Source organism: Delphinapterus leucas, chromosome 10 (assembly GCF_059928025.1).
Source record: "Delphinapterus leucas isolate spDelLeu-1000000601 "Yukka" chromosome 10, BTC_Dleu_Yukka2, whole genome shotgun sequence".
Classification (NCBI taxonomy): Eukaryota; Metazoa; Chordata; class Mammalia; order Artiodactyla; family Monodontidae; genus Delphinapterus; species Delphinapterus leucas.
The window spans coordinates 80424724-80439679 of NC_143138.1; the positions used below are offsets into that span (position 1 = coordinate 80424724).

The 14956-nt window shown below is 41.7% G+C and overlaps 1 protein-coding gene across 18 annotated transcripts in view; it reads right to left on the bottom strand.

Moving 5' to 3' along the window:
- MAGI1 (membrane associated guanylate kinase, WW and PDZ domain containing 1) overlaps positions 1–14956 on the bottom strand; it is a 613664-nt gene that overhangs the window by 25066 nt on the left and 573642 nt on the right. For 15 of the 18 annotated variants that reach the window (XM_089919526.1, XM_089919525.1, XM_022572619.2 and 12 more), the window contains 3 exons: positions 8506–8722; positions 4540–4623; positions 1609–1700 (listed from right to left, as the gene is read on the bottom strand). In XM_089919526.1, the coding sequence (XP_089775652.1) occupies positions 1609–1700; positions 4540–4623; positions 8506–8722 (393 nt within the window). The remainder of the gene's footprint in view (positions 1–1608; positions 1701–4539; positions 4624–8505; positions 8723–14956) is intronic. The other 3 variants (XM_022572633.2, XM_022572621.2, XM_022572620.2) reach the window with 1 other exon arrangement.

The following is a 14956-nucleotide window of genomic DNA, read 5'->3' on the forward strand; positions in this document are numbered from 1 at the left end:
GTAAAACGATGGCCTTCACAACCTCTGAAAACAATTCAGTTCATTCATTCATGTCTGCATCCATGCCACAAACCCTTACTGAGCGCCCACTGGGTACCAGGTGCTGCGCTAGGTGATACAATAATTCTTAAATGGAAAAAATAACTTTTTCTTGTTTAGTACCCTGACATTTATCTGTGGTTTGCTGACTCATTGTTTTTTCCCCTTTGCAAAAATAAATCATTTTACTCCCTTCATTGGCAAAACTTTTCCCCCTTTTCTATCCACCTAAGAGGCCTCTGTTCAGAAAACTCTACTAATTATAATAGTCATACAACTTTGCTTTAAAGGTCAGCATGTGCCTAGCAAAAGGGAATGCATGATAAGTGGTGTTAAATGAAGGGATGAATCAAGCCAAGTCTGGTTGGACATCCCTATTTTCATAGTCTATAGCACCTGCATGCAGAGCAGGTCTTTATATTTCGTGTCTTGCTGTTGTTATACTAACCATTCACTAAACTTTAGCTAAAATATTTGTGCCTTGCTTGCCTTCTCTCTAGATAATGATGCTACAGCGATCTTTACATGGCATTTATCATTTACAAAGAACTTTGACAGAAGAGTGCTTAAGAACATGGACTCTGGAATCACACCCTTTCCAGTCCCTCCATTTACTAGCTCTGCGATGCCAGGCAGGTTCATTAACCTTTCTGTGTCTTTATTTCATGATTTGAAAAATGGGACAGATTCATAGATTTGATGGATACATGAGAAGAATGGGTGTTAGAAGCCTTTAGCATAGCACCTGGCACATAGTAAGCACTCAAGAAACAACAGCTATTTTTACTGTGATGAGGAAATGAACAATACTTATCTTTAGTTCTCTTTTCCCCTTTCAAAAGAATCCTGTGACGTTCTCCTCAATTTATTCTAAAGATGAGGCCTGGAGAGGTTAAATGTCTCCTGGTCCTTGTTCAGGGTTCTTTCCCTAATTTTGTAAAGAGCGTGGTCCTACTTTCTCTAACCTTTCATAATGCCTTGTCAAGCGCTCTCTGTCCTAGCTACTCAATATACAAAACCAACTACCTGCTGGCAGATTTAACAGAATTGGCCAGAAGGATCAGGCCACTGTATTCCCAGTTGATGTCTATTCCTATTTTGCTTTTCGGTTCCCTTTTCTCTGATGCGGAGCTCCAGACGCTGCAGCTGCCACTTTCCACAAACACAAACACACACTTTTTAGAAAGGATCTAGTCCCTTCTTTATCAAGACAGAAAGAGTTCACAAAATCCAAAGAATAACCCCCAGTGCTTAAGATGAAACAGTCAGGGAATATATATATATATATATATATATATATAAAATTATAATTATAATTATATAAATATAATTATATTTATATACAACTGAATCACTTTGCTGTACAACAGAAATTAGTACAACATTGTAAATCAACTATACTCCAATAAAATTTTTTAAAAAAAGACGAAACAGGGGTGCACCTGGCGGGACTCAAATCTTGGTGATTTGTCACTGCTGCCAATTTGCCTTGAAGTCTTAGAAAACTGCACAGGGTGGTGCGGGGTAGGGTGGGATGGGGGGCAAGGGGCAGGGAGACAAAAGACTCACAGGTTCCCCTGGTTCATTGCCACCCAGAATCCTAAATCCAAATCCAGTCTCTTTTCTCCAGAGGAAGATGTCCTGTTCTTGATAATCTGGAACTGCAGAGAGGGATGAGGAGGAGAGAGATTATTTCTCGGATAAAAGGAATCAGAGCCCTAAGGCGAACACAGTTAACAGGACCGATACTGATGGTGTTTGAGCAGATAACAGGGTTCCAATACACACAAGTAAACAAAATAATCTGGACGGGTGCAATCACAGAGGACACTGGGTGAAAGTAAATGGCAGGAATAGTCATTGAGCCTTAAGATTTTTTTCAAAGGACTAATCACTGTTTGATAATTCCTAATCAAGCCATTATCCCCGAGGAAGGCTGCAGTCAGCACCCAGCACTCTCCTGGGTGTTGTTGCAAAAGGGGAATTAAATAAATTAAACTCATCAGGCTCTGCATCACAAGGTGGGTGCCCATGTCTGAGGAAGGAGCTCATGCTGTCAGAGTGACCCTGAAGTAGAGGCTGGCTCCGAGGATTTAGAAGACCTGTCAAGTGCCTGATGTTATCAACCAGAAGATGAAAGAAAACAGCTTGAGGTAAAAAGTGTTCTCAATTAAAAAAAAGAAAATCACTTCTTTTTTCCCTTAAAGTAATCAAGACTAGCAATGCCAAGAATATGATCTGTTAGATCATTTTTGCCAAAAGAGTTACTCTCAAACATCCTCATATTTCCAAATTTATAAAATTTACTATGATTTCACTGCTATTATGAAAAAGTAGTCAGCCTTCTATATCCTTAAGATCACTGGTGAGAACAAAATTGTCCTATGTCTATGAACCATATTTCATCACTAAAATAAGTGCTTTATTCCAGTATTTGCCTATAATATTTCACCACTATAAGTATTCATTTATTATCTAACAGCTTGATATTTTACTTTTAAAATTCAGTAATAGTCCAGGGCTTTCAAATGGAAATCTCATTTTTTTTAAAAAGTATTTTCCTTAAGAACATGCTTACTGTACATGAGATTGTCCTATATAACACTCTGTTACTTAACTAAAGTAATAAAAAAAGGGTTACTTCTATTTAATTCTTACTTAATATTTTAGTGTTTAAGTAGTATGTTTTACAGTCTGTAAAATGACAAATCTTTTATTTAAAGAAAAAAATATAATTTAGTGGCCATGAATCCTAAAGGAGATTTTCAAATACTGTTCTGCAGAACTTCTGGTTTCTTTAATTCCTTGGCTTTGGGGCTGAAGGAGTTGTGTATGTACTGAGAACTTAATTCCCATCTTCTCTGATTTTGTACAGTGGAATAGGGAAGAAGAAGGTGGTTGTTTAGACTTCAAGCTAGCGAGAGATGTCCCTTTTTCGGGACTCACCCACGAGCTTAAAATGTATGCCGAGAGAGAAGAAACTAAATGAACACGTAAGCACCAGTCAGAGGAGTCTGAATCGAATATTTGTGCTTGAGCTATCTTAATGCCATGCTTTCAAGGGAGCTTCTTATCCAATGCTTTTTTATTATAATTGCTGAGGCTAAGCTGTAAGATGCCATGGTACATGGAGTTAGGCTACAGCACGGGACACAATTCGAGAATGGTATTTTCTTCAGCATGCTAAAGGTAACAATATTTTCTTTCTGTTTGAGTAGCTGGCTATTGTTTCAAGAGCCTCATTGAAACAACAAATTAAATCAGGTTGAGTCTCCGTCGTCTTTGGTTCACTCAAGCTGGAGGATTATTACCAAAACAGACCATGGGTGCTTTCCAGCCAGCACTAGGTTCTTGGCAGAGTCTGCTTGAAATCTGATGAGCCCTTCTGTGAACACGGGAAAGACCTCTGCAGAGACCTCCAGCTCAGACCAATTTTTTCTGCAGCATCATTTAACACAGGAACACCTGCCCATCCTACAGTGTCACCAAATGTAGCAAGTTTCTGCATTTTATTGCTCAGTTAGGAGTAAGCCACCATGGGATGGGCAATTATGGCCAACAGACTTAGGCTTATCATACAGTTCAGTCCATTGGAAAAAAAATTGTTCCTCTGAGAATTAATAAACAGACGGAAAATTTATTTAAAAAGCTTCCTACTGAAAACGAAGATGCCCAATAACAGACACCAAGGATGTAGAAGATGCCAATGATGAGCCTTTCAGGAAAACACACACAAACACAGATGTGTTAAAAGAAAGTCTTTTGGTCCTTGAACTTGGGCATCTCGACAATTATATTCTTCTACGAACCAAATGCCATGTTCTAAATATATAACTTTGGTGATCAATCAGTACTGAAACATATTAGAGAATTATAGAATGATGTTTCTCTTCTTTGTCCTCTGCTGTCCCTTCTTAGCAAGGACACTAAAGTTTCTAAACTATTCCCCCCAAACATTTTTTGTTCTCTTCTTTATTTCAGGCAGATTTTATTAGAATTAAGTTTTCAGGAGGCAGCAGGGTAGAACCATCTTTCTGATATTACTATCACCACCTCCCCCCCTTCTTTTTGAGACTAAATCAAGAAGAGCTAAGAAAATCTCATCCAGCTCTCTTCACTTCTAAGCCCTGGTACAGGGGACAATCAGAGCAGCTCATTTCCTTTGGTAATTCCACCAATGACCCAATAAAGCAGTCAAAAGACTTCCTTTGATAATTAGAAAAAATGGAATCACCATGTTTGCAGAGAACTCCCCTGGCGTCTCTATTACTACAGACACACAACACATTTGCAGACTTGGTTAAAAAATGCCCATCACTTTTAATTTCATCTTGTCTTTGCTCTAGCCTTGGTCAATAAAAACACCCCAAACACTTCTGTTCATGGCATCCCTCTTTCTTCCCTCCTTTTTCTGAGTTTCTTTCTAGCCCCCTAGACCAATGGGAACATCAAACAGGATGAGTAATAATGGAGAAATGAAAGTTTTCAGCAGATTCTTACTCTGACATTCTCCAAAATTCGTGGAATTGATTTCTTTGTCTCTTTCACCCTTGCTCAATCCCGATGCAGGCGAAGGTGACATAGCTGGAATAGTAATGTCACAATTTTGCAAAGCTGAATGTACGTGTTTTCTCTTAGTTCATTTTAATTTAGTTTTGATTGATAAGGAAGGTGCAGTTAAGCTTTCACAATAAAGGTCAAGGCTGCTGTGGATTTTAAAAGACTATGGTTTGATTCTTTTTTTTTCCCACCGTACTTCTCTTGTCAAAAAGCTAGAATTTACAACTGTACCGCCGAGAATTTCACAGAACTACCTTTACCATCTTAGACTCTTCCTATTTAATTATACCCTGAAGTACCCATTCTCTTATGACCTTGTTTGAATCATGCCATGAACTTGAGATTTGTCTAACCCCTTATTTCCTTTCGAAAAAATTTAAGCATACTTTTGTCACAGCCACATTACTCTGTTTATTTAAAATAGTATCAAGTTCCTGGTGGGATTAATTCTTGGGCTAAAACCTGTTCAGATGAATTCTAGGGCAGTTCAACCGAAATAGTCTTTTGTTTAGTGACACAAATCATCAGATCTGGCCAAGAGCTGAACAAATACACAAATAAGAACTGTCATAATAGCTCTTAAAATCTAGACATACACCCAAGCTCCTTAAACTATGATAAAGGAGCTGTACACCAATTCCAGACCATTAAGCATGTCTCTCTCGAGGGACACGTGTACGCTGGTTAAAATGACAGCTTTGTCATTTTTCTTTCCCAACTCTTTTGTGAACAGGCAAAGTTTGAACTGCAAGCTTTAGATTTTGTTTCACAGTAAACACTAGTGGGTACTAGTTGCTCTTCCTGAACACTTATAAATAAGATTCCATCGATGCCATTTTTAAAAGATGTACACAACTGGCATGTTATCTAGAGAAAATACAAACAGGCAACATGGCTTTTAAAGGGCTTTCAAGCATGCTTTTTCTTTCTTTCTTTTTTTTTTTTAATAAATCTCGGGTTTTTTCGAATTTTATTTTATTATTTTTTAATACAGCAGGTTCTTATTAGTTATCTATTTTATACATATTAGTGTATATATGTCAATCCCAATCTCCCAGTTCATCCCACCACCACCACCCATGCATGTTCTTAATTGAACACTTAAGCTCTTCAGAGGGATTTATTAACACATCTGTAATTCAGATTGATTCAACTGGACACTGCTGTTTTGACAGATGGCCATATCAAGAATGCTATATTTTGCACGGTATTCAGACCATGTGAAGGAACTGGATCAGAGACTTTGTTAAGAATCTTCACATTGTCCTTTACAATAAAATGAAATATGAGGAAAATATATTTTCCCAAAAAAGGGGGGATAAATTAAGGGTACAATTAAGATGTTACTGCTGGCTTTAATTTTCTTGGTTTTTTTCCTGGAGTACTTTGCTCATTTTAATATGTCTTGGGGAGAGGGGCAGGGAATCACATCTAATGAGGCTACATGCTTTACTTTTTCATTTTTTTCCAAAAGACAAGATAAAGAAACAGCCTAAGGGAATGGCAGAAACTGATCTGGGATAAAGCCAAATACTGATTAAAAGATAAGATTAAAAAAAAAAGACAAGATTGACATAGGTTCATTCATAGGTACTGTGAAAAAAAGAAAATCTGTGACAGATACTGAATAATTATCATGGAGGGAAAAGTCTCATCATTATCCTGATTTAGTGGTGAGGAAGAAATCTATGTGAATTTTAACATTGGTCAGGTTGCTACAATCACTCAATTATGGAGCGTCTAATCAGCAAAAAAACCTGATTCTCATTTGTGCTGCTAGATCCTGTTCCTTAGATGTTCGAGAAAGTTAAGGCCTACACTGGCACCATTACAAATATCTCAGTCTGCCTCTCATTCAATGCTTAGAGCAGCTGGCTGTGGCAGAATTACATATTTTTCTTATTTTTTTTCTGGTGAAAACTTTTTTAAAAAATGGATTAAATACCAAATTCTGAAGAAATACTGCTTCCATCAAGGTAAAAATGCCATCTGAGCTACAGCCTCCTATTCTTTGGGTGCATTAGAATTGTCTGTCAATCCATGAGGCCCGCACCAGCACTTCAGAACCTGATTTACTTTATCGCAAAAAGATTCATACATGGGAAACTCAGTCATAATTGTGTACTCTACTGAGAAAAGCAGGGGCATAGTCAACAAAGCAGTTATCTCCACATCAACTGAAGTTGGGTCACTGATTGGAGGACCTGCATGATTAAAGAGAAATGTGAAGGGAATGTGAAAATATTCCTCTTTGGAAAACATTTCTTCCATGAAATCATTCCAATTAGTGAGAAGACACAGTGAGAATAGACACCAGGTTCATGCTTAGCAACTACTGCTTACAAGGGATGTTCCAAATGGAACTTCATTTCCTCTGGCCCGGCGTGAGGTGTACTCAGGGGTCTTTCTAGTCCAGGGACTAAATAAACCCCTTCTCAAGTTATCAGGCTTTTGCCAGCACAGTGAAGCCTTAGTCAAACAGCCTACTTAATTCCACGCACTATGGTAGTAAGAAGGCAGTGATTTCTCTTCCTTGAAGAGGAAAAGCACAGAGGGAGCCTCGGTGACTTCTAAAACTTGATCATCACCAAGACTCCAGACATGCCTCGTGCCTCCTAAATGCTGACTTGCACCCAGCAGTGTGGGCCACTTTCCTTCTCAGGCAGGGATGCTGTTCTCACTCCCCTGTTTGGTTTGGGTCACAGAGGAGTGGCTCCAGCCAGCAAGTAAAATGCTTCACAGCCAAGTCCAAGGGGGTGGGTGGGTGGCTTCAGTGTCCCCCCCACTCCCCCACCCCACCCCCCATGCCTTGGCCCTCCACGGGGCTTTGCTAAGAGAACCACAGGTGTGGCTCCAAATGAAACCTGTGCTGAGGGGGCTGGGGACCAAGAGGAAAGGCAGAATGCTTGTCTTCTCTCTTCCAGTTTGAATCTGACCCTTCAGCAAACCCGGCCTCCTCCCTCATTAATCATTCTCTCCTATCCTATGACAAAAAGGGAAAATGAAGTGCATGTTTTTCATAGATGCTTCATCCCAACCAATCATACTCAGAAGGTCAGTGAGAGCAACCACCAAAATAAACAAACAAAAATGGCCCATTTGTATCCCCTAAGATGAAAGCATTTTAGGAACTCTGATTGGTAACAGTAAGATAAGTGAATACTGTTTACAGTGAATAGTTTTTGGAAATCATTTCATAATAAAAAGTAAAACATTAAATGTGAAGGGATTACTCGGTTTATAACAGCCCAAAAGGTACTATGTATGACATCACTAGGTCATATTTTTCAAAAAGGTGAAGCTAAAGGAACATACTTAACCACAGTATAAATGATTAAAGCACAAACCACTCACTACTCTTTTTTTTTCTTTTTAAGGGGAATGTTTAGAAAGACTGATAATGGTTAAAAAAAAATTACCAGTATTCTTAAAAACCGAGACCACTAAGAAAGCATTTAATTTCTTCTCATTACTCCTGCAATCCAAACCAATCGTATTTATGTTCTATTGTATATCAGAGCTGTTTCACAAGACAGGAGCTCAGCGGAGGCCACCATCTCCATGTAGGGAAGAATTAATGGGGCAGCAGCACTTATCGGCCACTTCTTTTTGTTTTTTTTTCTTTTTGGCCACTTCTTTTAATGGAGAGGAAAAATAAATCCATTTTACCCAGGCCCTTCATCTGATGACCAACCATGACTACCCCACCTGCCCAAACAGAAGACGTAACGGGGCCTCAGTGAATATCCAGCAGATTCTATCACTGCTCTGAGATGCTGTCACCTCTCACCTGGATTCACCTCTCTCCTGTTCACACACTGACAATCTATTCTCAATAAGCCTCAAGAAGAGAGTTGGAGCCCTGCGGTGGAGTCCAGGGTAGACAGGAGCCAGGGTGCTACTCACGTCGGTTTTCATACATGCTCCTGGACTGGGCCCAGATTTTAAAAGGATCTGGTTTTTTCTGCCCAGAGCTGTCAGTCTGATCTGGAGCCGGGGCCTCGGCGGGTGGGAACTCGGGTAGCACCTGTGTGCCGTGGCCGGGAGAGGCTGTGTGCAGGCTTCGGTGGCTGGCAGCGCTGTGCTGGGAGCTATTCTGGCTGTCTTTTCTTTCCAGTGGTTGCTGAAAGGAAGCGAGTGAGAAGGGCAAGAAGAGATTATTATTGGTTCCCAGAGTGGGTGTTTTCCATCAGCTTGTTTTTGTTCAGCACTTCTGCGCACACATACATAAATTTATCAACAACATTTTGGCTTCCACCTTCGGCTCATGCTGAATGCAGGTAAATCCGCTGGGGACTGGCAGACAGATAGAGGGGTGGACCAGACAAAAGGACATCATGGTAAACCATACCGCTTTCAGGGCTGGAGCAGAAAACAAATCCAATTTTCATCACAGGTTCTCAGCTAAGTCACTGGGCTCATTTATTACGAAATGTACTCGTTTTAACATCTTCATTTTTAAACCAAACATGTGACACAGAATACCATGCGTGGTTTAAGTGGAAAGCTAGAATATCCAGAAGAAATAGGATCAGGGCTAAAAATGCTCCTTGGGACTCCACATTTTCCCTTTTTCAGTAGTAAAATACCCAACTTCTTGCTAAGGATTTACCATCAGTCCTGCTAGCCTGTAAGAAACATGGATCAGATCTTTAAAAAATCATGCCTAGCATTATGTGTGCACTTGTACTTACAAGTATATAAAAAACTATTATCTGAAGAGCTTTCATAATTCTTAGTGAATCAGTTTTGCAGACATCGCATTACCCCTCTTGATCTCCTGATACTACTGTTGGTTGAAAACCAAGATCCAACTTTATATGTGGGTTGACCTCGGGGGGTCAGCCTTCTTAGATTTGCAACTTGTCCAAACTCTGAGTAGTAGTCAAAGGGAAAGAATTTCATTTCAATTTCAGTAGAATAAGTAGGAGGTTCCTGCTCCTTAAATTCTGCTCAGCTGAAGGCCCTTCCCATTTTAGGAGATGCTCTTTGTTGGAAGGGCCATTGAATCAACAGCAAAATCTAGTCGGAGGAAAATTACTGCATGGGAAATAAAATAATTTCAGCTCTTATTTTCTCCAATGAAAGATGTGGTAAGCCCAGGTGTTTAGTTCCCCCCATTCAAAAGAAAAATCCTGGAGTCCTGTCTCTCACACAACAGACACCATGTCACTACACTCAACTGCTTCAGAGCATTGTAAAGGGGCATCTCCGGCCTGTCTTACAGATCCTGTATAGCTTATGATTTTTGAGTAGTATATAAGATCTCTGACCTAGACATTCTAGTTCCCTAAAGCTCTTTATAGTGTCAAAATCTTGCAATCAGTCCTATCATACCATTCTTCCTTATTCTCTCCCCCAGGTAGCCTCCATCTTCCATTCACATCTCCGTGGAAATTTCCAAGGTCCCATTCATTTACTTCTCAGGTCCCTCTACTCCTTCCCTTCCAGTCCTTGCTTTGAAGTAAGCATTGAAGTAAGGCCAAGGAGGACAAAAACTTCATTTTCCCTTGACTGTTCAGATCACAGATCTGAAGATAGGTTTTAGCAAGGATTCAAAGTCGAAAATTGGGCATGTATTTCATGAAGGTAAGATAGACCCTTTAAAATTATACTTGATGTGCCTGCGGGAGAAATGTGAGGACCATATTCTAAACTAGCAAAGAGGTCTTGGGAACCAGCTATATGAGGGGCTTAATTCACTCAGACTCAAGGGGACAACATACTCTGGGTGAAGAGGTCAGGAAAACACACTGATGTTTGGACAGGGACAACCATCACCGTTACCCCACATCACCAGCGTTCCCTTTTGAGGATCAAGGGCTCCGCTCAGCCTTGGATGGATCCGCATTCCGAAGACTTGGGACAGAACCTGGTTCTGCCAACTTCCAACAGGGTCCTCCCCAAAGTGAATTCGGCTCTCAGGGCCAGCTATCCCCTTTCTATTCCCTAAGAAGGTCAAAACCTGCCTTCTTGCTTCCCCTGGAGACATGCTGAAGATTTTCAGAGTCAGAAAGACATTAACGAAGGATACAATCCCCATTCCGTTTTGCACGAGCGTGGGAATTTGTTTTCCTCTTCATCGCGGTCTTTGTAAGGGTCTCCATTATAAACAAGCATGTGTAGTGTACACACCTCAGCATGAATAGAAAAAAAGATGGGCTCTGGGTGGGTTTTCCCCCTCTTATACTTTCCTGTACTGCCTACTTCTTATTTTTATAATGTACAGAGAATGTTCTTTTATAATCAAGACCAAATGTAAAGCTGTTTTCATTTAGAAATGAACCTTGGTAAGGAGAATTAATGGGACTGTTACTTTCTATTTTTTACATTTTGGTAGTGTTTTGTGTCCGCTCTCCTCTTGGAAGGGCAGGAAGAAGATATTTTAAAAGTGAAAGCAAATAATTCAATAGATGAAGGGCCTCTGGATTAACCATGAGAGTTTCATCCCTCTCTTCAAATGACCACCCTCGCCTGGTTTTTCAGATGAGTAGCAAATGCTAGATGTGGGGTCGGTCCATTGACACTGAGTTCATTTCATGGTTAGAGTCAGTCTCTGACCGTGGAAGCTCCAGTCTCCTTCGTGTAGAGGTTCCTCTTCACAAAGCCTCAGCAGGACCCTGTGAGCCACACTGCGGGATTACCTGAGGGCAACCACACAATCTTCTTCTTCTTCCTTTCCTGGGGATACTCGGTGACCTCTTGAAATGTAACCTCTTCCAATCACTGCCTCTTCCTGAACAGGAGAGAAATACCTTACCGGCAACCCTGTCCCACTGAGAGAGTCTGGACCTTTCTCCAGCAGCGAATGCACAGGTGCTTTTACAGACACGCCCACAAATGCATGCACACAGACTCTGTATGTCACCTCAGGGGGTTCCAAGACCCTTCGATGGCTGTCCCAGTGTAACAAATCTGACACAGAGGACCTGGAAATCTCAAGTTTAAATGAAGAGACAGCTTCACCATAACCAGAGGGTGCAAATGAAGTTTACCAGAAATGGCTTGGGCCATTTAAAAACTTTTATCCCCTTTTCTCACCTTCCCCATAAAGGACGCATCTAGTTCCAATTTATCACAAAATGACAGATACAGTCTGGATAGAGTCTACAAAACTGCCTCTCCATCAAACTGCACCTCTGCATCCCCTTTGAATGCCATCTAAACTTTGCTCCTAAAGTTGGAAAATAAAAGTACAGCAGCATCCTGAGAATATGCTCTAAAAACTAGGCCATCGCTAACCCATCACTAAATGGCATATTCTAACCCACCCTCACGGGCTAAACACATGAGCATCTGGAAACTTTTTGGATTTTTCCCTGATAAGATTTAACCTCACTTTATGTTTCCTCTCAAGTTCAATTATGAAAATGACTTAATTTGAAAATGCATTCTGTATTTAGTATCCTGGTACCTAAGCTTTTTGAAGCTATGTTCTGTGTGTGTAGAAAAGTTCAAAATATGCCTTTTTATTTTCTGAGAACACGTTAATTAGATATGACATTATCTTTTATTTGGTTAGGGTCCAGAACTGTCCAGGAGAAAAGCCATGTTTCTATAGCTCTCAACTTAAAGTCACCTCATATGCCTTTTCAGCAGTCTGGATTCCCTCCCAGAAGACTTGGGCCATGAGGACAAATTCACTTCTGAACACAGGATCTGACTTGCACCAAATGTGATTGTCTCTCACCTCATTTTTCTAGGTGAGAAACTGGCCCTCAAATAAGCATTAATAAAGATACACTTTCAAGTCTGTTAAAGTAACTCTATGCATGCGAAGAACCTGGCTGGCGCAATCCATCAATGATAGCACATCCAGAATGGCCCCTCTCAAGTAACCTGCAATACATTTATTCCCTCATCCAATAAATACACACTGATCACCTGCTATGAGCCAGATTCTGAAAAATACAATGTGTAAGTAAGAGAGATAGTACCTGAGAATTTGTACCTACGTATCTAGGTGTGTGGGGGGGGGGGGGGGGGAGATGGAATATTAATCAAATAATAATGACAGACTGATGACAACACACTGCAGTGTCCTTAAGGTAAGTAATAAGGAGAAACCTCTGGAAGAACATTCCATTAATGGAAACAGCATGTGCCAAGTCTGCAAAGCAAAAGTGAGCTTGGCCTGTTTGGAGAGCAGAGAGGTAGCTAGTGTGGCACAGCAGGGGGTGGCGTGGCTTGAGAGGAACTTGGAGACCAAATAATGCAAGGGCCTTGTGGGCTACTTTAAGGAGTTTGGGTTTCACTCTTAGTTCTGGGGAGGAGGAATCCATTAGTGAATTTAAAGCACGGATGTGCCAGGAGCCAACTCATTTCCAGAAAGTTTGGTCTGGCTACTGTCTGGAGAATAGGTTGATGTGGGTGGGAGTAAAAGCAGAGAGCCAGTCAGGAAGCTACTGTGCAGACCAGGTGAGGGACCCGGGGTGGCTTATACAAGGAGAAAAGCTATGACAAGGGGAAGGGACAAGTAAAGTCAAAAGATATTTTGGTGCCAGATTTGATAGGCATTGCTGAAAGGCTGCATGGGGGAAAGGAGGAGTAAGAAAAGGGGAAGGGGGGAGGGGAGGAGGAAGGGAAAGGGGAAGGGGGAAGGGGGAAGGGGGAAGGGGGAAAGGGGAAGGGGGAAGGGGGAAGGGAAGGAGGAAGGGGGAAGGGGAAAGGGGAAGGGGGAAGGGGGAAGGGGCAAAGGGGGAAGGGGGAAGGGGGAAGGGGGAAGGGGAAGGGGGAAGGGGGAAGGGGGAAGGGGGAAGGGGAAGGGGGAAGGGGAAGGGGGAAGGGGGAAGGGGAAGGGGGAAGGGGGAAGGGGAAGGGGAAAGGGGAAGGGGAGGGGGGAAGGGGAAGGGGAAGGGGGAAGGGGGAAGGGGGAAGGTGAAAGGGGAAGGGGGAAAGGGGAAAGGGGAAGGGGGAAAGGGGAAAGGGGAAGGGGGAAAGGGGAAAGGGGAAGGGGGAAGGGGAAGGGGGAAGGGGGAAGGGGGAAGGGGGGAAGGGGAAGGGGAAGGGGAAGGGGGAAGGGGAAGGGGGAAGGGAAGAAGGAAGGGGGAAGGGGGAAGGGAAGAAGGAAGGGGGAAGGGGGAAGGGAAGAAGGAAGGGGGAAGGGGGAAGGGGGAAGCGGGAGGGAGGAGGAGTTCTCAGAAACACAACTATCCACCTCCAGCTTGAATAACGCTTGGAAAGGAGGACCATATATTGAGCTGAATATCTCCAACACTAGCTGTTGTCACTGTGTGGATATTTTTGAAGCAAGATTTTTACTTCTGAGTATCAAATCAGGGCCAACTAGGAAAAAAGAAACGATTTCAATTTTGAAAACTCCACAGAAATCCTTGGCCACATCTGGCTGTGAACTTGTGTCATAAGACCATGTAAAACAAAACTGCACCAACCTTCCTAAAACAAATGATTTCCTTATTACTGACAGGCCAGAGAAAGTGGGAAGATGCAATGGATTTTATAAATGGAAATGGGGAAAAAAGTCAGCTCATTAGTATTTCACAGAATGATTTCAAAACGGAGGTACTTATAAAGTGAGCTGAAAATATTTGCTCGGAAGAGCAAATGAATACAGACAGCACTTAGCTTAAATGATGAAAAGAATTCATGTGGCTTAAAAATGACAAATCAATCCATTTTTAAGGCAAAATTATTGACAGTTCATGTATCTGCCAAGACTGAAGGCCGCTGCAGCGATTTACACGGACAACAGGGAAAAACTACAAGTGCTGGTGAGGTATCAGGCCAATGCCATTAAAGGTTGCGCGAAAATCAGTCTCAAACGCAAGCCAGAGCAGAGGATGGTCCTTCTTTTTGTCTCTCTCTTTTATCATTTATGGGTCTAAGTCAAATGATTTCTTCCAAAAGGCAAGAAAGAGGAGCTAATGGAGAAGAAAAGGAAAGTTCTGATTGGATATGAAAATGAATTTCACTTCATAGTGAATGTTTTAATGGACTCTAATACAACAGAAAATTCTATTTTTTAAGGCTCCAAAGGGCCGAGGGTATGAGCTGCTGTGAGCAACGAGAGGCAAGGAGACTTACTTAAGTAACTCTAGGCCTTCTCCCATCTACTACTCTCACTGTTTCTCCTTGTAGCTTTGGTGGGTTGTGCTATGCCCTGGATCTGGGACTAGTGGCATTGGGGTGCTAAGGCCACCAGGAGAGTTTGAGAAAGAGGCAGCATTCAGGATGATTCAGGCCGGGGTCACTTACTGTGCACGTTGTCTAAGATCTCTCCCTCGTATTTCTTAATGACTAGCTGTCAGCTATGTCCTTAGCATCCCTTCCACGGGAAAGGGACAGAGGACCATGGAACAGAAACCTGTCACTGTTGCTACCTTTCAGCTTGCTGCAT